Here is a 27,848-nt window from a genome sequence, read left to right on the forward strand (position 1 = left end):
AATGAAAAGCAAAAAAAATTTTATCTCCCAGAATTGTAGCGCCAGTATTCATAGTTCACATTGAGCAGCAGTGTCTAAAAGACATCTGAAAATGGTCGATTAGGCTCGAACACGCGAGTGGTCAAATATATAGTCTACTGAAATGAAACAAATAATATGATTCGACAAAGAAAAGAATGAAATGAATTAGCATCAGACGGATGACTCTTCCCCAGATGAAATTCAACAACAGCCTGCTGAGTTATATGACTTTGCCCTTTAGGGTCGAAAAAGTACAATCCAGGTCTATAATGCTGTAATATTTCATTTTTACCCCTGTTTTTGAGGCAATCTGAACACAAAGATATTTCTTTTTGTCGCATTCAACTTGTAGATTGTAACATACCAATTATTAATTTTTCTTTCCTAGTTTCATATATCTAGGATTCCTCGAAGCAGTCTGCCGAAGTACTCATAACAAAAACTTTGATAGCTATTCCATATTAATTGCTTATTTTGTATATATTATTCATTTTACGGTTATTTAGACATAGTATTTTCAAGAATTCTTCTTCTTTTATTCGGACATAGTGATTATCATGGAGAAAGAAGTGTGATATAAATGAAGATACGTCTATTTACGTTTGCGAGGATCCCATACTTAGAATCGGTGGGACCCGATGCCGGGGTTCTGAATAAAATACCAATTCTGTGTGTAGAGCCTGGCTTCATATGAAGAATACGTAGTAGTAATCTTATCAGAAACTTTAATAATCACCAAGCAGAAAGTATATTAATTCTGAAGGTACCATATAAATGTTAATATAGATGTAAATTACGCAAATTAATGTATTTATGTATGTATGAGTTAATTTCTACTAGTAATTGAGTCCTCAGGATGCTTGCAACAGTTTTTTTTCAATTCTAAACTTCTACGAAGCAAATTCAGGCGAATTCATGTAAATCCAGGCAAATTCACAAAACATCATGGCGGAATCAAATTTATGGTCGATATGGAATGCTATTTTTCAACTATTGAAATAAACAGGGAAACCTCATTTGTTGTTTTATCGAACTGTTATATTGTATTCCGTGTAAGTGCAAATGAGTTAATCTACAATGACGTGTATTGAAAAGAAATTACAATATTTTTGTATTCGACTCTAGATGGCATCCAAACGAGACTAGTTTGATTTCAAGACCACTTTCAATACTCAATACTCAATACTTTCAATTAAATTGCTGAAAGCTGGCTAAATTGTAGAAATCCTATACACGTACTGTTTTGCTCTCTTCTCAGAGAAAATTATATAGTAAAACAGTGTGTTATCGCCGTTGTCAAGTTGAACAGGAAAGTTTAAAATTGACGTCAAAAGACCATGATGCATAATTTTGCAGGTATATATTGTAATGAATCTGAAGCCGGCCCTGACCGGTTCCCAGTCAGCCAACGCATGACGCATACCGCGAAAACTCCGGATGGGTCCCGAAATCCGCAGAGGGATCCGGAACGTTCGTTGACGATATAAAAACGTCGCTATTCGTCCCGAAGAGTAGTCTGTACCAAGAAAGCGATTCGAGCGGTTAACAAACGGTGAAGATAAATTAAGCGTTAGTTACTGAGTGGTGTAAATAAATTAGTTGTGATAGTGAAGTATTGTTAAAATAAATTTGTTTAAGACAGTTAATTCTTTAATTCGTTACAATTGGTGATCAGAAGTGGATTTTCCAAATAAATTTGTGAGCGCTTGGTGGACAATTTTTGTATTACGGTGAAATTGACTATAAAACTTTCGCACTTTCGCGCAGATAGACTGGTGATTCATTGTGTTTCGCGAAGCGGACAGTACCGGACGACGGAAATATAAACTGATAGATCTTTCTCCATTCGGACTCCATTAAATAAGTGGACATATTCAGTTTTGAGTAAAATAGACAGTAAGAGATAAAATGTGTTCAAGAAAAGTGCGCCTAGTAGACTTGAAAGTCGCCGAATTGAAGCAAGAATTGGAGGAGAGGGAACTAGATTCTTCCGGAAAAAAATCAGTACTCCAGAAGAGACTATGGGACAACTTGATTGAATCAGAAGATCCCGAAACATATTTATTCGAAGTTTCTGGGGGTGATTGGAGTTCAATAATGAGCAAACTCGATGGACTTCAACAAAATTCGATAAGTCTGGAGGAGAAGCTTCTGGAAAATTCGAAGTGCCTGGAGGAGAAGCTTCTGGAAAATTCGATGAGTTTAAAAGATGAATTTCAACAAAATTTGAAGTGCCTGGAGGAGAAGCTTCTGGAAAATTCTAAAAGTTTGTAAGATAAATTTCTAGAGAATTCGAATAGCTTGAAGGAAGAACTTCTTGAGAATGCAGAAGGCTTGAAGAAAGAGCTTTGTAGTGTGGCGAGCCTACTCGAAGAAAGAATAGGAACCATTGAGACAGAGATAGATAAAATCAGGAAGGAAATGAACACAGAAGTAGAAGAAATCAAAGGCGGAGTTCAGGCAGATATCAGCGAGATAAAGAAAATAATTAGCAGGTTGCAAAACAAAATTGTTAATTCTGCCCACCCCACAGAAACGGTTACTGAAAACTCAATTCCGGAACTGAAAGATGTCAAACTCAGTTCTGAACCAGGAAAGCTCTCCATGAAGCCGCCCCAGTTCGACGGAAAAACTCCTTGGGCAAATTACCGCCGACAATTTGAAGCTGCGGCCAGAGCAAATGAATGGAATGCAGGAGAAAAGGCGGTAGCATTAACATTGGCGTTGCGTGGAGAAGCAACGAATATCCTGCAAACCCTCACGGCCCAGGAACAGGAAGACTATGACCAACTTGTAAAGCATCTTGAACTGCGGTATGGACAGGCCCACCTAGAGCACGTTTACCGTTCACAGCTCAAGAACCGCTTCCAGAAATCAGGAGAATCCCTACAGGAGTTTGAAGCCGACATAGCTCGATTGGTCCGTCTGGCGTATCCTGCTACACCCGAAAATGTAATGGAGCGGTTAGCAGTTCAAGCATTCTTGGATGGACTTTGCGACCAAGAAACGAGACAGGCCTTAACGCTAGCTCATCCCAAACATCTCGTGGATGCACTGACAAGCGCTCTGGAGTTTGAGGCTGCAAAACAATCCTGCAAGAGCCAGAGCAAAGTTCGAGCTATCCAGGAGGATGGACAAGTGCCTGCAGATATTGAGGCCACCATCAGAAAAGTAATGAAAGAAGTTTTGCCTGAGAGGAAAAATATAAGATGCTGGAACTGTGGGAAAATTGGACATGTGCGTAGCAAATGTCCAGCTTTCAAAGAATCGACACCAAATCAGGAAAACTAGAGGGGGTCGATGAAAAGGGGCAATCGTCGACCTGTACCCAGCAAGCCCCCGTAAAAAACGCATATGTTGCCGTTCTCCAACGACAAGACAAAGGTGTTTTCGTAGACGGCCTCATCAACAACGAGCCTTGCACCATGCTGCTAGATACAGGTGCGACGAGAACCATTCTTGGGCCAACCTTTGCCAAAACACCGGCAAGAATTGAACCGTTACGCACTGCAACAGGGGAGCCAGCCAATGTACTTGGAGAAATACCAATTGAATTGGTGTTGGGCAGCACAAAATTGAAACATCATACATTGGTGGCGTACATCGAGGACGATGCGATCATTGGAATGGACATAATGAATTCCAGAGGGTTCGAGCTGAATTTTCAAGACGGCGTCTTACGTGTCGGCGGAGAAGAGCTGGTGCTTCATGGAAGAAGCGAAGAGATGATTAGAGTCCTGTTGGCCGAAGACGTGTGCGTACCTGAGAGGGCTGAAACCATACTAGAAGCTCGCTTGGACGGTGGTGCGAGCAGCGGGAATGTGGTAATGTTCGAGCCCAAGATACATGACGAGAAAATTGGACGAGGAATCGCACTGGGGAAGACCCTGTTGCGTGTTGATGAAGTTGTGCCGGTCAGGTTCATGAATGTCAACTACTTTCCCGTGACCTTGAAGAAGGGAACAATGCTGGGGCACTGTTCGTCCATTTCCTCTGTCATACGGAGTGTACGCAGTTCAGTTAGCCAAGCCAACAACTTGCCTAAAGAGTTGGAGAAGTTAATTGACATTTTCTCCAAAGACATACCATCAACTCACCGATCTAAATTGAGGAAGTTAGTTAAGAGGTACCAGGAAATCTTCGATATTGGAGAAGGAAAAGGCGGCAGAACGAATGTGGTTCAGCATAGAATCGACACTGGGAATGCCCGACCAATACGGCAATCGGCTAGAAGACTCCCTTTTGCTAAGAGAGAAGAGGCAGACAAGATAGTCAGCGATATGGGAAAAGAAGGAGTCATCGAACCTTCTGACAGCCCCTGGTCTTCCCCAGTCGTGTTAGTGAAGAAGAAGGACGGCTCGACAAGGTTCTGCGTGGATTATCGCCAACTAAATCACGTGACGAAGAAAGACAGCTACCCTCTTCCAAGAATCGACGACACCCTAGACACGCTAGCCGGCTCCACAATTTTCTCGACCTTGGATTTGAAGAGTGGATATTGGCAAGTTGAATTGGCCCCAGAAGATCGAGAAAAGACAGCTTTCACCATCGGCTCAGAATTGTGGCAGTTCACGGTTATGCCATTCGGACTTTGTAATGCTCCAGCGACCTTCGAGAGATTGATGGAGACGGTTCTCAAAGGTCTCTCATGGAAGACGTGTCTAGTGTATCTCGACGATATAATCGTGGTCGGAAAATCGTTCGACGATCATTTGAAAAATCTGGAGGAGGTGTTCATGCGTCTGAGGAGTTCTGGATTAAAACTGAGTCCCAAGAAATGCCATCTGTTCCAGAAAGAAGTCCGTTTCCTTGGCCACGTTGTCTCTGGGGAAGGAGTGGCGGTAGACGAACAAAAGATCAAAGCAGTTAAGGACTGGCCCATTCCAAAAGATATACATCAGCTTCGGAGCTTCCTTGGTTTATGCACCTACTACCGCCGATATGTGCTGGGGTTTGCCAACATCGCCAAACCATTGACTCGCCTCACAGAAAGGCAGATCCAGTTCCAGTGGTCTGACGAATGCCAAGACTCATTCAAGAAGCTGAAAAGAGCTTTGATCAACGCTCCCGTTTTGAGCTATCCCTTACCTGACGGAAAGTTCATTTTGGATACGGACGCCAGCAACTTGGGACTTGGAGCAGTCCTTTCTCAAATCCAGGATGGACAGGAGAAAGTTATTGGCTACTTCAGCAAAACGCTCAGTAAACCAGAGCGTAATTACTGTGTCACCAGGCGAGAGCTGTTGGCCGTAGTCAAAGGTGTAGAGCATTTCTACAAATACGTGTATGGAAGACGAGTTCTGTTGAGAACGGACCATGCAGCTCTCAAATGGCTTCTGCAGTTCAAAAATCCCGAGGGCCAAGTAGCGCGCTGGATTGAGAGATTACAAGAATTTGACTTCGAAATAGAACATCGAGCTGGGACTAGCCATAAAAACGCAGATGCTGTTGGACATTCGAAAGACCAGAACCACAGCAGTAGTTGTTTACAGCTGATTCTCGGCCTCCCCCCATTTTACAGCTGATTCTCGGCCTCCCCCCAGTTTACAGCTGATTCTCGGCCTTCCTCCACCACTATGACGTCACGTGGGGTGGATGACCTAGACCGACTCATGTGACCCTGAGAAATATGTCTGGTGCATGCCACCTTGAAAAATATGTATGGTGCATATGACTTTGAAAAATATGTCTGGTGCATAGGTGGTATGTGTACATCACAGATTACAGCCGGTTCTGGGCCTCCCCCCACCACTATGACGTATTAATTGCTTTTTTTGTTGTTATTTAGTAACATCAAGGCGATGTGACCTTGAAGGGTCTGGTGCATGGATCGTTCAGAATTTTTTTCATATGAGATTTTGTGTGTGTGTGTGTGTGTGTGTGACATAGTGACGTAATTACATTTGATTGGTGTGTGTGTGAGAATGCACGGTACAGGGTTTCATCATGTGCTTGTCTATGTACAAACATACGTCTGCATACTTCGAAGATCCTTCAAGTAATAAATGTTCCATCGATGTGAGCCCGCCAAGTTAGTAGTGGTGTGACGTCACAGCATCAACCGTTCAACGGTAAGAGAGCGAGATGTTCACTCCACGACGTGCGGCTGAGTAATGCGTATTCATCGGTGTGCCCTCACCGGTGTGCAGTGAAAGCTGTGACGTAACGCATCGCTCTAGCCTCGCTATCGATGGTGACACGCAGACGACCGAGGACTGTGCTAACGTCTGCCCTCTCCGAGAGCGCAACGATCACTGCCTGTTGTTGGTATCGACATTCAGTTGGGAGGTGGGCTTGGCTGTGACGTCAGGCATCTCTAGTGGGTAGCGAAGTAGGGTGAACTGAAGAGAGTTAAATAACGTGCATTTGTATAGATAATATTGTAGAATCTCGTGAAGTAATAATCTGAAAATTATCAACTTGAGCTGTGCCAAGGTATGGTTAGGGCGAATTGGATACATATAACAATTGACAGAAATTCTCTCTATTATAGCAAAATTTGATCTCACATTTTCGCTTTGAAACCTCATTGAACTATTGAGGCCCGCGTCGGACTGCAAAGTTAAAGGTTATGAAATAATTGGAGATAAGTAATGAGAAGAGTTCATTGCATGTATTCAAATGATTCAACATGAAACAAACCAATGAAGCACAAGTGATAAGAAATGAGAGTTCAGAGAGTGGATTCTTGTTGCTTGTAACTATCCAATGGAATTTAAGATCTGAATCTTGTGCAATGTTATATTTATGATGACGAATGAAAGAACAGTTATTATTTAGGTCTATTTTATGTTTCTTCGATTGACGACTTGTTTATTTTGTGGAAATTCATGTTCACTGAGGATACACTACAAAAACACACTTTTGTCTATTTTCCACTATATTACATTTAAATGTAACCAGTTAGTTTTGAAAATGGTATAATAGCCGAAACCGGTCAACAATAAAGAAATATAGTGGAAAATTGACAAAAGTATGTTTTTGTAGTGTATCCTCTATTTTATGTACGGAAAACACTGAAGAGAGTGAAATTGAATTACAGAATACATATTCGGAAGAGAAATAAATATAGTAGGATTTGGAAAAATCTTGAGGTTTGGTTAGAATTTAAAAATTGTCGAAAGAGACAACTGCTTTGATGAGCCGATTTTCTATAGTTTGTGCCTGTATTTCTTGGTCCCGTATGACAAAAACTTGTCGATTTTGATATTGCACGTAGCTTCTGCATTCCGTTTCGACCTTCACAGCATATGACATCAGCGTAACTATAACTGAAAAGTAGGATGTGCCATCACTTTGATCGAAAATAAATTCATTCACCTGTCATTGCCAGATTTACCCGGCAAGTTTGATTTGACTTTGAAATAAATGCAAGGTTATTATCTGCCCCAAAACAGATGCGTAGACTCAAAACATAACATTTTACAGGAGAACAGACTGACATTTCCCACGCATATGCATGTCTAACATGAACTAGGTACCGCATACTTGATGATGATTCAAAATGCTACACTATATTTTTTCTTGAAATATGATTACATTACAATTTGAACCAACATAGTGGATAATATTGACGTAACTTCAACTGAAACGTGGGTACCGCCTCACTTTGGTCTCTTTTTTTCCACACATTGGCAAATCTGATGGTGAAGTTTGGTTTAACCTTGAAACTAAATACTAGGATTTTCTCGAGGGTCGAGTTTTCATGTATGCCGATGACATAACATTGTGACGTCCACAGATCTGAATGAAATTGAAAATGAAACGAAACTAGTAATCAATGAATTCGAATGTTGGTGTAGAAACAATCATTTAATAAATAATGGAAATAAAACAACATTTATCCAGTTCTCAAGTAAGTATCAGCGCCCTTTCCAAATAAATCTAAGTTTCGAAACTGAATTGTCTTTCAATAATCACATCGAATACTTGTGCACTTCTCTGAAAAACGTATTTTGCCTTCCTAACAATGAAATTAAATTTTTTGAGACATAATCTCTTGGATATATACTATGGTCTAGTGTATTCTAAGCTTAATATAAATATTACCATTTGGGGACACTCATAAGAAATAAATAGAATCTTTATAAGGCAAAAACGCTTCATTAGAATAATTTTTGATCTCAAATACAGAGAATCTTGTAAGAAAACATTCCAAGACACAAATTTTTTTCACATTACCATGCATTTATCGTTACAAAATATTAAGCTACGTTCATGTACATTCCCATTTGCTAACAAGAAATGAGGAAATTCACTGTCATTAAACGAGACGGAGAAACGATTTCCATCAGGAAAAAATTAACCATAATGAAAGAAATTTTCTCATATTCAAGAAAAAAGTCAAAGACTTTTTGGTAACAAGTTGTTTTTACTTCCTGATAGAGTATGAAAATAATATTTTTGTGTAACATGTGCTGTTATTGATATAAGTGCTATAAGATAAAATATCTTTTGTAAAATGTGACGTGTCATATATACATTCATGTATCAAAAATGATGACTAAAATTTGACTTTGACTTCTCCGTCAATGTCATGCTAGACGGAGATTTGTAGACATGTAGTGTCGACACTTGACATTTTACAGAAGAACAGACTGATATTTCTCACACATATGCATGCCTACATGAACTTCCGCATGCTTAAAAATGATGTATTAATTTAAAATGTCACACTACGTTTTTCTTTTCGAAACATGATTGATTACAAATCTGAAGCCATACAGTAAATGATTATGATATGATTTCCACTGAAAAGCAGGTTTGTTCTCACTTTGGTCTGTTTTTCCCCCACCATGTCAAGATCTGACAGAGCAGTTTAATTCACTGTCTTTAAACGAGACGGAGACACGATTTCCATCAGGAAAAAATAAACCATAATGAAAGAAATGTTCTCATATTCAAGAAAAAAGTCAAAGACTTTTTAGTGACAAGTTGTTTTTACTTCCTGATAGAGTATGAAAATAATATTTTTGTGTAATATGTGCTGTTATTGATATAAGTGCTATAAGATAAAATATCTTTTGTAAAATGTGACGTGTCATATATACATTCATGTATCAAAAATGATGACTAAAATTTGACTTTGACTTCTCCGTCAATGTCATGCTAGACGGAGATTTGTAGACATGTAGTGTCAACACTTGACATTTTACAGGAGAACAGACTGATATTTCTCACATATATGCATGCCCTACATGAACTTCCGCATACTTAAAAATGATGTAATAATTTAAAATGTCATACTACGTTTTTCTTTTCGAAACATGACTGATTACAAATCTGAAGCCATACAGTAGATGATTTTGATATGATTTCCACTGAAAAACAGGTTTATTCTCACTTTGGTCTGTTTCTTCCCCACCATGTCAAGATCTTTCAGAGCAGTTTGGTTTGAGCTTGAAACTGAACGCCCAGGTTATGCTAGACGGAGATTTGCGGAGTTTCTAAAAGAGATGCGTAGGGGCATGCCATTTTGCAATAGAATAGATTGATATTTCTCACACATGCATATGCTCGCCTAACAAGAACTTTCACGTATTGCAGTACAATCTAATCATTTGAAATTCAACACTATATTGCAGTATCTGACGGTGGAGTGTGGTTTGACTGTGAAAATGAATACAAAGTTCATTCTTAACGAAAATCATGCTAAACAGGATTTGGAAGTTCTTCAAAACAATGTATACAGTCACAACACACCATTTTGCAGCGAAAAAGACATATTTTTCCCACCTGAATATATTCTCGACATGAACTTTTACATGTCGCATTACACATGTTTCAATTTGAAATGTATTACTATCTTCTTCTTAAAACCCAATATTATCCAAGATTCAAGCCAATATACCATATGACGTAGGCGTGTATTCAACTGAAAAGGAGGTATTTCCACACTTCAACCTGACAACTGATTCCTCCCCTCCACCATTTCATGATCTGACCTTGAAGTTGAGTTTGATCATCAACTTGACTACGTGGTCATTTTCTGTCGATGTCCTGCTATACTGGTTTGTGAGTCCCCAAATATTACATAATGCACACATTTTTCGTACATACACACGCATGCTTCACACCATGCATGCTTATGTTTATGTTGTAGTATATTTCTCGAGAGAATTTATATGGTTGAAGCTGCGATGATTCTGCAACCGTGTTAGGAATCACACGTTAAAAGGTAAGACCTCGTTATTCCTTAGCTCGCAACTTCTCAACTTCTGAGAGTTGTCGTTCGTATGGGGGCGACAGCTGATTAACGGAAAAACAGACTTTAAACAGAAACAGAACATTTACTTGCAACGTGTCGCTATCGAATTGGGTACTGTAATAGCGTGATCAACATTTTTGTCAACATTTTTACTGTTGTTCCTGTGAATATAGTGTTTCAGACTAACATATCATCATAGAAATTCAGTTTTCTGATATACTATGATTGAGACATGTGTCTCAATAGCAGATTTTATTCATATTCATATTTGGTCACATTACTTCTAACGCAAAGTTTTCCCCGCTAGGTAGTGCTGTTTCTAATTTACTGTTCGAGGAATATTTTCTGGCTCTCCATTTCGGTCAATCAGTTATTGTTGAACCTGCTTCTGCAATTTTGAAAAATGTTTGCTGATTTGATGAAATATATCGCATCTATCTTGAGCCTCATAATAGATGAATACAAGGAGAAAACGGTGAAGGATAGACTTGAAGAGTGTTATAAGGCTTCTAAACGAATAAAAAAAGATCTGAAAAATACTACTACTATGGGTGGGAAACAAAATCTACTAGCATTCTTAATCAGATGAATTTTTAGATGAAGAAAGGAGCAGGCCTGATTAGCCGGAAAGAGACATCCTCTAATCGAGTACATCGGCTTTTAATTCGCGTACTAAAGTGATTAGTAATCCCAAGCATAAGAACCCTACCTCATTTTTGATCGACTATAAGACCCTTTTTGTGAGTATAATTCAAAATGCATTGGAAAATGATGCATTTTTAAAGGTTAATATGGTGGAGAATTTGAGGTTGTCAAAGGCGATCGAATCGAAGTGGCCAAACTGCCCGAAACCGGTTGATTTCGGGCAGTTTGGCCACTCGACTTTACGTTCATTATAGACTCGAAACCGGTCTGCAAACTCCACCCCCGCCATGGGCAGAGATGTAAACCCGCTTCTTTACTATAGCTTGTTCTTCAATTACAGTTGATTCTAGCAATTAATTTGTGATTCAGCGTAACACCACTGATGAGAGCTATGGCGGGTCGAAACAGGGCTGTCCGGTATTGAATCATAAATGCGTTATGTTTGGGCTTTATTTCCAGCTAAGAATGGTCGAAAAAAATAAACTTGATCTGGTCTCCCTATAAAACTGAAGCCATTCTACTGATACGCAGAAAAATTACACACCAGTAAATCTCAAAATCAAGTAAACTCTCATAACACCAAGTGCGTATTTGAAATATATTGGTACAAATTTGAGAAAATGTTTTCAATGTGTAGCCATAAAGATATCGATGTTATGTATTTAGATCAAAACTACAGACGATTAGCAAAACAATTGATTCGCTACAATTGTAATGTGATTGTTCCATTCCAACAGTATGATCGCAATATCCATCATACCAATTTTCGATTATGTAGCTCCATATTTGACTTTTGATGAAATTGCAGATATTTGTCTAGAATAGTGGAAGGATAGATGTGGTTGATTGGTAATTATGAAAGATTTTAATCTCAATAAGGACTAATATTGAAAAGGGTATATGCTGATAATAACATGTTTGTTCGACTTGGCATTTTCTATAATATCGAGATTCATAATTAATGAAGTGCTTTGCTATGAAATATACTGCAATTTGGTCAAAACTGAATTTTTATGCCAATAGCCCTATATAAACCTCTCTCGAAAGAAAATAGGTGTGTAGTTCAATTCGAAATAAATGACATTAGGGTTCATTTTTCCAGTAGTTCTGCTTTGACTCACAAAAATACACCTGTATATCAGCAACAAGATAATATGTTAACAAAAACTTTCAATGTGATATGTGATTTTCACTCGTACATAGAACCGTTCATGTGAGACGAGAATAATTTGTAGTTGATATTGTTATTAATCAATATTCATAGATTTTGAATTGAGTAATGTTCCCATGGAAGAGTATGGTAGGTTTCAGGAATTAGATAGCGTTTATCATCGTTAGGATTCAGAGCAATCTTCGTTTGTTCTGTTGAATACACCCTAGGCTTATAGGATTTTATTAATTTTTTTTTGTGATTGCTTTTTCGGTATAATTTTCCAAACAGGCCACGTAATCTTCGAAAGCGATTTTTTTTGACAACATTATGTTTAACGCCCTTCGCTTTCTTGGATACTCCGAAATTGGCCACAATTTGTTTCATTTCATCATTTTCATAATTCTCCTGCTTCAATCTCTTTTTCAGATCAGTGATTTGATCTTCTGACGTTGCAGTTTTAGTTGAGTATAATTTAGAACTGAGTCCAATAAAGTCGAGCATAAGCTTTCTGTTGTTCTCATCCTTCATCAATCCAATCACTTTCTTATTCTCTCGGGGAATATTATAAATGATATCTGATTGATAATCGCTAGTATCGAAATACTGATGACAATCATTTTTTTATCATCTCATATGGATCATAATTTATAATTTCATAAATCAAACTGTCCGTGTCAGTATAAACTGCGCAAAAAATTTCTCTATACCTAGGAGCCATGTATTCATAATGGAAATTATATGTGGTCAACTTTGCCAAATCCAGTATTACCATTCCAACATATATAGGTTTGTTGAAGAATATTTTGGATTTTCCCAATTCAATGGCAGTCAAGTTTTCATCGAAGACAGTCAAACTCTTGAACCGAGGATTGGAGATTCTGGCTTCGGCACCATATCGCCCATCCCAACTCGTTACAAGGCGAACATCAGAGTGCTTTCTCAGATTTTCCATAGTTTTCCCTGAAACAAATATTTATATATATGGGAAATAAATTGAGTTTTGAAGATAGCAGTACATATCAAATACGGCATTGGTTTGAATAGGTTCTTTTCAATATCATTCAAGGCAGTAGTTCGCAAACGTGTGTTCAAGCCTTTGTGGGGCTTCAACCATGTGGACTGCTTGAACTTTAGAACACGATGAATCTTGTTCAAAATGAGACCATTTTCTAAGGCCTGCTTGAGATTTCTGTAATGATTCACATACTATTTCTTCGACTGTAGAGTAGCCATCAATTTAAATTGTTTCACATCCGATGTACTTTCGATTCGAGATTTTTTTGTCTTAGGATCCACATGATCGGGGCAAAACGGTAAATCCTTATGCATATCGTGAAGGTTGTTTGGATACTCCATATCAACTTCTAGTATATAACCTTCCGAGGCATCATCAGGTACAGTTGTGATATCAATGTTGGTGTCCATCTACTCAAACCAGCCGTATGGTAGATATTGAGACATTGCTCAACCATATTGATTATTAACATCGAAATACATTAGGAATGAGTCAGCTTTGGCTTTATCATAAGATATCACCCATGTATTTGTTATTAGCTGTGACTCTTCGCTTGGAGCAAACTTGACTCAGTCCACCTCTTGTTCCCTTTTCGAAAAACATCAACTGATCTACATCGGTGAGAAGTTCAAGTTGCTGTTTCGTTTTGAATAACATAGCATTCCATGTATAGCCAGGCAGAATGAAATAATGGGCAGGATCCAAACCGTAAGTTTTATGACAACTTGAGCGGAACTGCTCGAAGACATAGCCAGAAGCATAACATCCGTTTTCAAATACAGATTCGTATATTTTCCCGATGTGTTTATATTAAAAGTAGCCCATATCAGCTTGGCACGTAAGTAAGATCTCCTAGGACACGGTTTTTCCTCCAATATGTTGAAAAAGGTTTCGATAGGGAGTAAACAATCTTCATTGAATTTTTTGAAAGAATCGATATAGTCATACCGCATCACACCCTTTTTTGTCAAAATCTACTCTTCATCATTCGAGCGGTTGGAGAACTGTGATATGAGATTTGGAAATCTGATAGATATGATACTAACGTATCCAGCGAAAAACTCATGAATCTGAATGAGTTAAAAAATCTGAAGTGGCTCTTGCTACCAGAAATATTTTTAATGAAGGAGATATACTTTTCCTTTGTTATCAGCCTAACGGCGACACTTCCATTGAGATCCAATGCAATATTTTCTATAACAAAATGTGTCTTCGAGCAGTCTTCAAGGTGTTTATCTAACATTGCTTGCGTGGAAAAACAGTGAAAACACCTATGGCAAAAATATTTGTTTATATTATGGTTGTCGAGTTGATTACTCACCAAACTAGATAGATCTTTTATTCAAACAAAGTGTTTTCTGGTTGGTGAGGTAACATCATAGACATTTATTGAATCCTTACATCTTTCATCGTAATACATGTCTTGAATCGATTCGATCGCCTTTGACAACCTCAAATTCTCCACCATATTAACCTTTAAAAATGCATCATTTTCCAATGCATTTTGAATTATACTCACAAAAAGGGTCTTATAGTCGATCAAAAATGAGGTAGGGTTCTTATGCTTGGGATTACTAATCACTTTAGTACGCGAATTAAGAGCCGATGTACTCGATTAGAGGATGTCTCTTTCCGGCTAATCAGGCCTGCTCCTTTCTTCATCTAAAAATTCATCTGATTAAGAATGCTAGTAGATTTTGTTTCCCACCCATAGTAGTAGTATTTTTCAGATCTTTTTTTATTCGTTTAGAAGCCTTATAACACTCTTCAAGTCTATCCTTCACCGTTTTCTCCTTGTATTCATCTATTATGAGGCTCAAGATAGATGCGATATATTTCATCAAATCAGCAAACATTTTTCAAAATTGCAGAAGCAGGTTCAACAATAACTGATTGACCGAAATGGAGAGCCAGAAAATATTCCTCGAACAGTAAATTAGAAACAGCACTACCTAGCGGGGAAAACTTTGCGTTAGAAGTAATGTGACCAAATATGAATATGAATAAAATCTGCTATTGAGACACATGTCTCAATCATAGTATATCAGAAAACTGAATTTCTATGATGATATGTTAGTCTGAAACACTATATTCACAGGAACAACAGTAAAAATGTTGACAAAAATGTTGATCACGCTATTACAGTACCCAATTCGATAGCGACACGTTGCAAGTAAATGTTCTGTTTCTGTTTAAAGTCTGTTTTTCCGTTAATCAGCTGTCGCCCCCATACGAACGACAACTCTCAGAAGTTGAGAAGTTGCGAGCTAAGGAATAACGAGGTCTTACCTTTTAACGTGTGATTCCTAACACGGTTGCAGAATCATCGCAGCTTCAACCATATAAATTCTCTCGAGAAATATACTACAACATAAACATAAGCATGCATGGTGTGAAGCATGCGTGTGTATGTACGAAAAATGTGTGCATTATGTAATATTTGGGGACTCACAAACCAGTATAGCAGGACATCGACAGAAAATGACCACGTAGTCAAGTTGATGATCAAACTCAACTTCAAGGTCAGATCATGAAATGGTGGAGGGGAGGAATCAGTTGTCAGGTTGAAGTGTGGAAATACCTCCTTTTCAGTTGAATACACGCCTACGTCATATGGTATATTGGCTTGAATCTTGGATAATATTGGGTTTTAAGAAGAAGATAGTAATACATTTCAAATTGAAACATGTGTAATGCGACATGTAAAAGTTCATGTCGAGAATATATTCAGGTGGGAAAAATATGTCTTTTTCGCTGCAAAATGGTGTGTTGTGACTGTATACATTGTTTTGAAGAACTTCCAAACCCTGTTTAGCATGATTTTCGTTAAGAATGAATTTTGTATTCATTTTCACAGTCAAACCACACTCCACCGTCAGATACTGCAATATAGTGTTGAATTTCAAATGATTAGATTGTACTGCAATACGTGAAAGTTCTTGTTAGGCGAGCATATGCATGTGTGAGAAATATCAATCTATTCTATTGCAAAATGGCATGCCCCTACGCATCTCTTTTAGAAACTCCGCAAATCTCCGTCTAGCATAACCTGGGCGTTCAGTTTCAAGCTCAAACCAAACTGCTCTGAAAGATCTTGACATGGTGGGGAAGAAACAGACCAAAGTGAGAATAAACCTGTTTTTCAGTGGAAATCATATCAAAATCATCTACTGTATGGCTTCAGATTTGTAATCAGTCATGTTTCGAAAAGAAAAACGTAGTATGACATTTTAAATTATTACATCATTTTTAAGTATGCGGAAGTTCATGTAGGGCATGCATATATGTGAGAAATATCAGTCTGTTCTCCTGTAAAATGTCAAGTGTTGACACTACATGTCTACAAATCTCCGTCTAGCATGACATTGACGGAGAAGTCAAAGTCAAATTTTAGTCATCATTTTTGATACATGAATGTATATATGACACGTCACATTTTACAAAAGATATTTTATCTTATAGCACTTATATCAATAACAGCACATATTACACAAAAATATTATTTTCATACTCTATCAGGAAGTAAAAACAACTTGTCACTAAAAAGTCTTTGACTTTTTTCTTGAATATGAGAACATTTCTTTCATTATGGTTTATTTTTTCCTGATGGAAATCGTGTCTCCGTCTCGTTTAAAGACAGTGAATTAAACTGCTCTGTCAGATCTTGACATGGTGGGGGAAAAACAGACCAAAGTGAGAACAAACCTGCTTTTCAGTGGAAATCATATCATAATCATTTACTGTATGGCTTCAGATTTGTAATCAATCATGTTTCGAAAAGAAAAACGTAGTGTGACATTTTAAATTAATACATCATTTTTAAGCATGCGGAAGTTCATGTAGGCATGCATATGTGTGAGAAATATCAGTCTGTTCTTCTGTAAAATGTCAAGTGTCGACACTACATGTCTACAAATCTCCGTCTAGCATGACATTGACGGAGAAGTCAAAGTCAAATTTTAGTCATCATTTTTGATACATGAATGTATATATGACACGTCACATTTTACAAAAGATATTTTATCTTATAGCACTTATATCAATAACAGCACATGTTACACAAAAATATTATTTTCATACTCTATCAGGAAGTAAAAACAACTTGTTACCAAAAAGTCTTTGACTTTTTTCTTGAATATGAGAAAATTTCTTTCCTTATGGTTAATTTTTTCCTGATGGAAATCGTTTCTCCGTCTCGTTTAATGACAGTGAATTTCCTCATTTCTTGTTAGCAAATGGGAATGTACATGAACGTAGCTTAATATTTTGTAACGATAAATGCATGGTAATGTGAAAAAAATTTGTGTCTTGGAATGTTTTCTTACAAGATTCTCTGTATTTGAGATCAAAAATTATTCTAATGAAGCGTTTTTGCCTTATAAAGATTCTATTTATTTCTTATGAGTGTCCCCAAATGGTAATATTTATATTAAGCTTAGAATACACTAGACCATAGTATATATCCAAGAGATTATGTCTCAAAAAATTTAATTTCATTGTTAGGAAGGCAAAATACGTTTTTCAGAGAAGTGCACAAGTATTCGATGTGATTATTGAAAGACAATTCAGTTTCGAAACTTAGATTTATTTGGAAAGGGCGCTGATACTTACTTGAGAACTGGATAAATGTTGTTTTATTTCCATTATTTATTAAATGATTGTTTCTACACCAACATTCGAATTCATTGATTACTAGTTTCGTTTCATTTTCAATTTCATTCAGATCTGTGGACGTCACAATGCTATGTCATCGGCATACATGAAAACTCGACCCTCGAGAAAATCCTAGTATTTAGTTTCAAGGTTAAACCAAACTTCACCATCAGATTTGCCAATGTGTGGAAAAAAAGAGACCAAAGTGAGGCGGTACCCACGTTTCAGTTGAAGTTACGTCAATATTATCCACTATGTTGGTTCAAATTGTAATGTAATCATATTTCAAGAAAAAATATAGTGTAGCATTTTGAATCATCATCAAGTATGCGGTACCTAGTTCATGTTAGACATGCATATGCGTGGGAAATGTCAGTCTGTTCTCCTGTAAAATGTTATGTTTTGAGTCTACGCATCTGTTTTGGGGCAGATAATAACCTTGCATTTATTTCAAAGTCAAATCAAACTTGCCGGGTAAATCTGGCAATGACAGGTGAATGAATTTATTTTCGATCAAAGTGATGGCACATCCTACTTTTCAGTTATAGTTACGCTGATGTCATATGCTGTGAAGGTCGAAACGGAATGCAGAAGCTACGTGCAATATCAAAATCGACAAGTTTTTGTCATACGGGACCAAGAAATACAGGCACAAACTATAGAAAATCGGCTCATCAAAGCAGTTGTCTCTTTCGACAATTTTTAAATTCTAACCAAACCTCAAGATTTTTCCAAATCCTACTATATTTATTTCTCTTCCGAATATATATTCTGTAATTCAATTTCACTCTCTTCAGTGTTTTCCGTACATAAAATAGAGGATACACTACAAAAACATACTTTTGTCAATTTTCCACTATATTTCTTTATTGTTGACCGGTTTCGGCTATTATACCATTTTCAAAACTAACTGGTTACATTTAAATGTAATATAGTGGAAAATAGACAAAAGTGTGTTTTTGTAGTGTATCCTCAGTGAACATGAATTTCCACAAAATAAACAAGTCGTCAATCGAAGAAACATAAAATAGACCTAAATAATAACTGTTCTTTCATTCGTCATCATAAATATAACATTGCACAAGATTCAGATCTTAAATTCCATTGGATAGTTACAAGCAACAAGAATCCACTCTCTGAACTCTCATTTCTTATCACTTGTGCTTCATTGGTTTGTTTCATGTTGAATCATTTGAATACATGCAATGAACTCTTCTCATTACTTATCTCCAATTATTTCATAACCTTTAACTTTGCAGTCCGACGCGGGCCTCAATAGTTCAATGAGGTTTCAAAGCGAAAATGTGAGATCAAATTTTGCTATAATAGAGAGAATTTCTGTCAATTGTTATATGTATCCAATTCGCCCTAACCATACCTTGGCACAGCTCAAGTTGATAAGTTTCAGATTATTACTTCACGAGATTCTACAATATTATCTATACAAATGCACGTTATTTAACTCTCTTCAGTTCACCCTACTTCGCTACCCACTAGAGATGCCTGACGTCACAGCCAAGCCCACCTCCCAACTGAATGTCGATACCAACAACAGGCAGTGATCGTTGCGCTCTCGGAGAGGGCAGACGTTAGCACAGTCCTCGGTCATCTGCGTGTCACCATCGATAGCGAGGCTAGAGCGATGCGTTACGTCACAGCTTTCACTGCACACCGGTGAGGGCACACCGATGAATACGCATTACTCAGCCGCACGTCGTGGAGTGAACATCTCGCTCTCTTACCGTTGAACGGTTGATGCTGTGACGTCACACCACTACTAACTTGGCGGGCTCACATCGATGGAACATTTATTACTTGAAGGATCTTCGAAGTATGCAGACGTATGTTTGTACATAGACAAGCACATGATGAAACCCTGTACCGTGCATTCTCACACACACACCAATCAAATGTAATTACGTCACTATGTCACACACACACACACACACACACAAAATCTCATATGAAAAAAATTCTGAACGATCCATGCACCAGACCCTTTAAGGTCACATCGCCTTGATGTTACTAAATAACAACAAAAAAAAGCAATTAATACGTCATAGTGGTGGGGGGAGGCCCAGAACCGGCTGTAATCTGTGATGTACACATACCACCTATGCACCAGACATATTTTTCAAAGTCATATGCACCATACATATTTTTCAAGGTGGCATGCACCAGACATATTTCTCAGGGTCACATGAGTCGGTCTAGGTCATCCACCCCACGTGACGTCATAGTGGTGGAGGGAGGCCGAGAATCAGCTGTAAACTGGGGGGAGGCCGAGAATCAGCTGTAAAATGGGGGGAGGCCGAGAATCAGCTGTAAACAACTACTCACAGCCTCACATCCACAGTCCGATGGAATGGTGGAACGAATGAATAGGACTATAAACCGCCACTTGTCCAAGGTAGTCTCTGACCATCAAAGAGACTGGGACCAATACCTTCACCTGTTCCTGCTGGCTTATCGTTCGGCAGTGCACGAGTCAACCGGCCAAACCCCTGCCGATATTATAATGGGACGAGAGCTGCGGCTTCCTTGCGACCTAAAATTTGGGATGCCTCCAGAACAAGACACTGCGGGGGAAGACTATGTCAGCAAGCTTCGGCGGAGAATGGACGACATTCATGAACGAGTCCGTCTGAACATCCGGAGTGCCAGCGATAAGATGAAGGAGGCCTATGACATCAAGGCGAATGCTGGAGGATTCGAAATCAGCGACCTAGTTTGGCTGTACAATCCTAAGCGCCGCCGTGGTTTATCACCGAAGTTGCGGAACTCGTGGGAAGGTCCGTACAAAATCATGAAAAAGATTAATGACCTTGCCTACCGAATCCATAAGCCACCTCGAGGAAAGCCTAGGGTCGTCCATTTCAATAGACTGGCTCCTTATGCTGGAAATCACGACCAATTTCGCGCCCTCAGACCACCAGAGGATGAAATGACGTTCCAGCAATTCATGTCCTTATACTCGAACGAACAGAAGGTCGTACATGGGGTAACTCGAGAAGAGCCACGAGACTTCAAACATTACGAGAACAGAATCCAGAAGTCGGAGGAGTGCTACAGTTGAAGAAGGGTCAGAGAAACATCTTCTACTTGGTGACCAAAAAGCATTCTCGAGACAAACCGTCCTATGAAGATGTCTGGAGGAGTCTTACTAGACTGAAGGAGACGATGCTCGACCAGAATCTCGTGGAGTTGGCGATCCCGAAATTAGCCTCTGGGCTCGACAGGCTGGACTAGAGAATTGTGAGAAGCATGTTGGAAACGATCTTCAGATCCAGCAGCATCCAAATTTTGGTGTGTGGTATCCATCTTCCACGACCGAGCATAAAGACTGTGGAGTGTTACTTCCATCGAACTTCACAGTGCAAATATGGAGAGTTCTGCAGGTATCGACACACGCCAAGGATGACATTTCGGGGCGAAACGTCTTTAAGGAGGGGGCAATGTAATGAATCTGAAGCCGGCCCTGACTGGTTCCTAGTCAGCCAACGCATGACGCATACCGCGAAAACTCCGGATGGGTCCCGAAATCCGCAGAGGGATCCGGAACGTTCGTTGACGATACAAAAACGTCGCTATTCGTCCCGAAGAGTAGTCTGTACCAAGAAAGCGATTCGAGCGGTTAACAAACGGTGAAGATAAATTAAGCGTTAGTTACTGAGTGGTGTAAATAAATTAGTTGTGATAGTGAAGTATTGTTAAAATAAATTTGTTTAAGACAGTTAATTCATTAATTCGTTACAATATTAAATAGTATAAATAACCAGATGACTATTACCATCCGGTACAGTTCGAAGCTGATACATGTGAATAGGATGTGATTCATATCCCCTAAAGAAAATTTGTTGCATTAGCGTAATGGATTCACATCAATGCCTATTTTCAATTATGGGGTTGAGTTCACTTTTGAACAAAACTTTTTCATGATTATAATTTTCATGACGAGAACGTGAGTATTGTCAAAATTAAATTTGAGGAAAGTTTCTGGATAATTATATGAAAAAGGATAAGTATTTTTTTTACTATAATCTGGTGAATAGTTGAATAGCTGTTTCGATAGAAGTCATCACATTTCCAGATAGGCAATATATATAACAAGAAAAGTAAAATTTGGGATTTATAAAGTTATAAGAGTTTCTGGATGTACAACTATCCAGATTTAAATTAATATTATTTTTGATTTCCGAAAAAATATCGTTGCCATTTTTGTAATATTGATTGCATATATCTTACGACGTACTAATCATGGATATGCTGAGTGATAACATTTCAGTCAGTATGTATGAGTACGTATTCAGTACATACATTTCAGCATGTACTGATTCCATTCTGGAATGTTAGAATTCAGTATGTTTGTTGATTTCAGTACATTCGGTAGAGATATGTTGAGAAATTTGAAGTTTCAGTTGGTATGACCATTTTAAAAAAATGAGTTTTATTTGACAGACTTTATCTGTAGTACAATTTTTGTAAGATTGTTTATTGATTGTATTGCACGATCTTCACATATAATTAAACAAAGTCGTTTCCCGCTGTCTGTATGTTTAGATTTTCAAAACTATAAGCAAAGGATTTTGATGCGGGTTTTTAATACATAGAGTGATTCAAATGAAAGGTTTTTATGTATATAACATGCATAATATAGTGGAAAAACACTGATAATTTCAGGGATTTGTTGTAATTGTCATAAATGAACACGTTTTTTGCATTTGGAACGGGCACACTTGCAGACCGGTTTCGGGCTCCTTAGCCACTCGTCAGTGCAAGATAGTAACCATCATCGACCTAAAGTCTTTCAGAGTGTTTCATTCCTCGTTTTAAGTTGAAGCGTGCATCAAAAATAGCACTCCCGTGTCACTCCCTTTCCAAAATTGAAGGTCGACTCTTTCAGTTGTATTGCCAATTGCATATGGAGGAAATTTTCTGTGAAGATTTCTGCACTGACGCCTGTCGGATATACTCCAACGCCGTTCGTGGTATTAGCCAGTGGAGTAGTTGTTTTCTGATAGGCGTCAGTCCATTCAATCTACTGTGTAGGTATATCCGAGACGATCTTGAACATTTAAAGTTCATTTCTTTAGATTTATATACGAAAATATGTAGATCATGCAAAGCAGGAACTTTCCGACACAAACTGGAAGAAAAAGCCCTCTCTAAACAACAACTCTCCTATAAACATTGAATTAGATGATAAAAAATACTTCCGAAACAACACACAATAAACTATAAACACTTTTCTCTATTCAGTTCGTATTTCAAACATACATTATGGAATTGAATCAGATATCAGTCACGGGATTGCTACAGATTGCTACACACTTTTCTCTATTCAGTTCGTATTTCAAACATACATTATGGAATTGAATCAGATATCAGTCACGGGATTGCTACAGAAAATAGTAAATGAAAGAGGTGAAATTTCACTTACATAAAACACTGTCATTCTCACTGGTGGACATCCGATATTACTGGATGAGTCACATAAGGATATATAGATTGGGTTTCAAAGAACGAACTTCAATGATTGGAATCTGAGAGGCTATCACACATCTCTATTACTTGATTATAATTGTGGAAATGTTTTCGGTTGAAGATACCTTTCAATGAAATATACACATTTTCGGTGACAGAAATTCGAATTTGCAGCTTATCCTAAGTCACTTCAAGATTTTCACAATTTTTAGCTACTTTCATCAGGCCAATACAGCAAGTACACTTGTGCATAATTCACTTGGAAATAGTATTTACAGTTAGTGAATATTAATGGTCTCAGAAGACTTTCTTGGGCAACACCTCGACTCGTTACTATGGAACCCAAAATATTATTCTCAAATTTAACCTGTTGAAATCCACTAGATAAATGGGATTCAAAGAGTGAACAAGCAATTGTTGAAAATTCGAAAACGTGAGATAAAGAGCAAATGATGCCGATAAACAACTGTAGTCTGGTCTGAATCTAAGCAGATATTATATTGTTAAAATTCTAAAATGTTTTTCAGTACCTTCAACAGGGTTGATAGTCTTATGTGGCCAAGTCCTTGCGGTTTTGCTAATTTCAGTATAAAACCATCTCTTGGGAAATAACAATGATTCAAACACTCATTCATCACATAGTTGATATAAATAATATATACAAAGGATAACAGAAAATCATTTTTGAATTTATATTGCCAGGCCCCACTGACTGAAAAAAACTGAGCAATCTGAACATTGTCTTAAATGAAACTGAAAAGCAATATCATTACTTATTGTTGAACTGAAAAATGCTATTTCAATTAACACATTTCTATTGTTCAATATATTTGAACAATCATGACTTTGATCACCCATAGTCACCGCCTGCCCCCAGTAGTTATGGTTGCCACCCGATTGGCTTAGTACAATTCTCCCTCATGACCAGCTTGTTTGTGTAAAAGCAATTCCACCTGACACTGTGTAATCTTTTATAGATCCACCGTTATGCCTGGACATCTGAAACGTCGGCCAGCCGGTGATGGTATGGACGCCGAAATAGACGATCCAGAGCTCGTGTTCGAAATGACATCGGGCGGCCATTTGGGGGAATGCCAGTGTCCCTGCGATCACGTTGTTTACAGCCCAACATCCTACACCACTTGTTTGCAGGTCAGTATAGCGGTTTGTTAATGCATGTGAGAATTTGCGAGGTTATCTGGAATCTACAAGAGAGTTTCGTGAGCTAAAATCGGTTTTCGTTATACATCCTGAAGAGCTCAAATGAACATTGAAAGCAGGATAAAATATATTACGAATACTTGTGATGCATTGTTTGAAACCTTTGGTGTAGTAATGAATATTACTGGAGTTCCGTCCCAACACCAAACAGTTATTTTCAACACCTCGACACGTGTTTCAAATATAAAGTGATCTTCTTTCACAGGAAGATTGAACTTGCTCTCGAAGATAATCACTTGGTGATTGAAACACGTGTCGATGTGTTGAAAATAACGGGATAAAACTCCAGTAATATTCATATTACGATTATTACATTGTGCATCAATCACTTTTGAAATGTTAGCAGGGTATTGAACAAAATTATAATTCATTAATTTCCTAAAATTTCTTTTACATACGACAAAAATAGTAGAAATGATATATGTATATGTTGAGGATGCAACTGTATTTTGGTGTACTAGTTATTCTCAATAGATTGAGCTGAACTTTTGCATACACGATCAGTTTGAATGACAGTGCATATCATTGAATGACAATCCATGTCATTCAAACTGAACTAGTTATTTTTCATACATGATATGATGCAATAACCGAAAATCAACAGATTGTGAGATGTTCAAATGAGCAAAACCATGCGGCGATGCAGCTTCTTTCGAAATGTCCAAATCCAAACGAATAAAGTCAGAGAAATGATGAGGAATTCAGAAGAGCCTTCGCATTTTATTGTATCACCTTGTTGGTAGATGATAAATAAGGGTCCTCTGGATAAGCACATTCAAAAAAACATTGAAAATTCTAGTGCGGAGAGAGAGAAATTCATTTCGCCAGAAGATAGAAAATGATCACAACTACAATTTCAATTTACGGAGCAACCGGAATATCATATTTCAAAGACGTATATACACAAATATATACTTTCTATACCTTGCACACTGCCTACAACTATATATACTTGGAATTGTTTCCCAAATATTTTGAAACTATATGAATATCCTTATTCAAATATCATCACAACGGAATTCAACAATTCCTTCTCTAATTATTCAAAAATCAACTAGATGTTATATACCGATTATACGATACAGATAAGATAATTCGTATCGTGACGTATATTAGAAAAACAGTCTACACTTAATAATAATATTAGTCGATGAATTGAATCGACCTTTGTCAACTCACTATTGTAATTACACAATTTATTGTACACATTTTCTTCACTCATTCCACACAAACACCCAGAAATATCTTAATACATACGTCAAACATTCAACTGCTCGTCTCTATACAAGAACGAACAGAAGAAAGGTCGCCCACAAATACAAGCGAAATTGTACTTTCGATCAACGCATGGCAAAAATTTACATTTCTGTCACCACGCCGGGAGTATGTATCTAGGTAGGTAGGTAGGTCTAAAGTAGGTCGACTCTCCACCGCAACCCAGCTTCTTAACGAAGCCGAATAGTTTGTATGGTGAGTGATCTTTCAGGTCAGATGATGAGAGTACGGATCTGCCTGATTCGGTCCCCAGCGAGACAGGCACAAAGTATATGCTCTGCTGTTTCATTATTTTACAGACAGAGGCGACACACACTGTCTTCCGACAGTCCGAGTCTCTGCATATGATGATTCAAATGACAGGGACCTGTAAGAAGGCCTGCTAGACATCTAGTTCATCTCTACTGTAGTTCAACAACTATTTGGTATCAAGCTTCGAAGGGTGAATAAACGCCTTAGAGTGAGCCAATCCTGAAAGATTCTGCCAGAAGTCCATAAATCTTCTTGTCTTCCAGGTGTTGAGTGTTTGTTTGGCAAAGCCCAAAGCGATGCCAATGACAGGTTCTGGTCCGATGAAGCTGGTTGCAGCACCCTTTTTTGCAAGAGAGTCAGCAGCTTCATTGCCTTCCAAGCCAGTATGTCCAAGAATCCAGACCAGAGACAATCTGTTAAGTTTTCCTATCGAGGAGAGTCGTTTTAAGCAGTTTGCTACCGAGATAGTGCTCGGTAGGAGCCAATAGCTTCCAATGCCGCTTGACTGGAGTATATATCATCCAGTTGAATTCTTTTTCCATGATATGAAACGTTATGAGTTCAAACATATATCAAATGAATATTCAATTCTTGATGAAAAGTACATTGCGAATGCGAATAATTCATTACAGATAGTATTTCTCCAATATAACCGAAGTAATTTTCAAAATGAACAATGTAAATTTCGATAATTTTTTAGAGACTATACTATGTTATATTATAGAGGTTGGAAACTTCCAAGATTTCTGCTTCTATACATCGGAATGTGTTCTCCCCACCAACAACACACAAAATAGCTTACAATCTCACCTTACGTCATCATTTGAAACATAGGCTTTAGCGTATTATTTTGATATTTCAATTTGGCTCCTATAACTAGAGGTGGATTTCTTCACATAAAATTTTGGATGTCAAGGAAATTCCAGAAGAAGCTTAAATTAGGCCTCCTGCACGAAGAGGAGGTCTTTAGTTGCAGCTGAGGATAAACTCAATAATACTTTCTGAAAGGTTACTATCCTAGTTACTGGAATAAAATGCGGCTTTCAAACTGATACTACTTCATTCAACAATAGTAAAATGACACGAAAAAAGCAGAAACAAAAAAAATAAACCAATGGAACGAGACGATATACTATATCAATTATACGTATTACTTTGATTGAAATTTATAGTTCTTCGCATCCTACTACTAACTTATCGAAAAAACAATCAAATTGTGTGCCTTCGACGTAATTCCTACCGTATACGAGAGTGACTGTAATACGCAGTTAGGTCGCCACCTCCAGACTGCTACCGAACGATGACTCAATTATTAGATTGATCTGTACACTGATTTTTTCTAAATTAACTCACAAATTAAAATAGCGATTATAACACATGTACAGTTGTCTAATTGCCACCTTTCTAGATCGTTCTGACTAATCCAGTTTCGGCGCTGCCCAGCTCGTCTAGGTAATCCTACAGATTATCCTGTAGGATTCCAATTCCACATCAGCTTGAGCAGATACCCATTTCAATATTTAGCAGCCTACCTACGTTACCTGAGGATAATGTCAAAACATCATCTGACGAACTACAGACTAATAGATTTGAGAAAGACTACAGTGATTTTGAAGGGATTCAAGACGTCCTGAGCTCTTTATTTAGGAAGAGCTAAGCGATTTTATTAGAGATTTGAACCTTCAAAGGGATTCTTTCGAGTTGCTTGCCTCCAGACTAAAGAAAAAGAAACTTCTTCACCCAGACACCAAAATTACATACTATCCGAATGGAGAAAAATATCTTTTTTTTCTCAGCAAGATGATATGGTTTTTTGTTACAATATTAAAGGAATGTTAGAAAAGATGGGTGTATCGAAGTATACACCAGATCACTGGCGTCTTTTTATCGACAGTTCCAAACGAGGTTTGAAGTGTGTCCTT

At 37.9% G+C, this 27,848-nt stretch overlaps 1 protein-coding gene across 1 annotated transcript in view; it reads left to right on the forward strand.

The window, feature by feature from the left end:
* LOC141480515 (uncharacterized) overlaps window positions 1-24,560 on the forward strand; it is a 62,403-nt gene extending 37,843 nt beyond the window's left edge. Inside the window, exon 3 of the mRNA XM_074170566.1 lies at window positions 24,156-24,560. Coding sequence (XP_074026667.1) covers window positions 24,156-24,351 — 196 coding nt within the window. The 3' untranslated portion in view covers window positions 24,352-24,560. The remainder of the gene's footprint in view (window positions 1-24,155) is intronic.
* The last annotated feature ends 3,288 nt before the right edge of the window (window positions 24,561-27,848 follow it).

This window comes from Leptinotarsa decemlineata, unplaced genomic scaffold (assembly GCF_025532065.1).
Source record: "Leptinotarsa decemlineata unplaced genomic scaffold, Ldec_3_MD MMD2_P_RNA_scaffold_9, whole genome shotgun sequence".
NCBI classification, from domain to species: domain Eukaryota; kingdom Metazoa; phylum Arthropoda; class Insecta; order Coleoptera; family Chrysomelidae; genus Leptinotarsa; species Leptinotarsa decemlineata.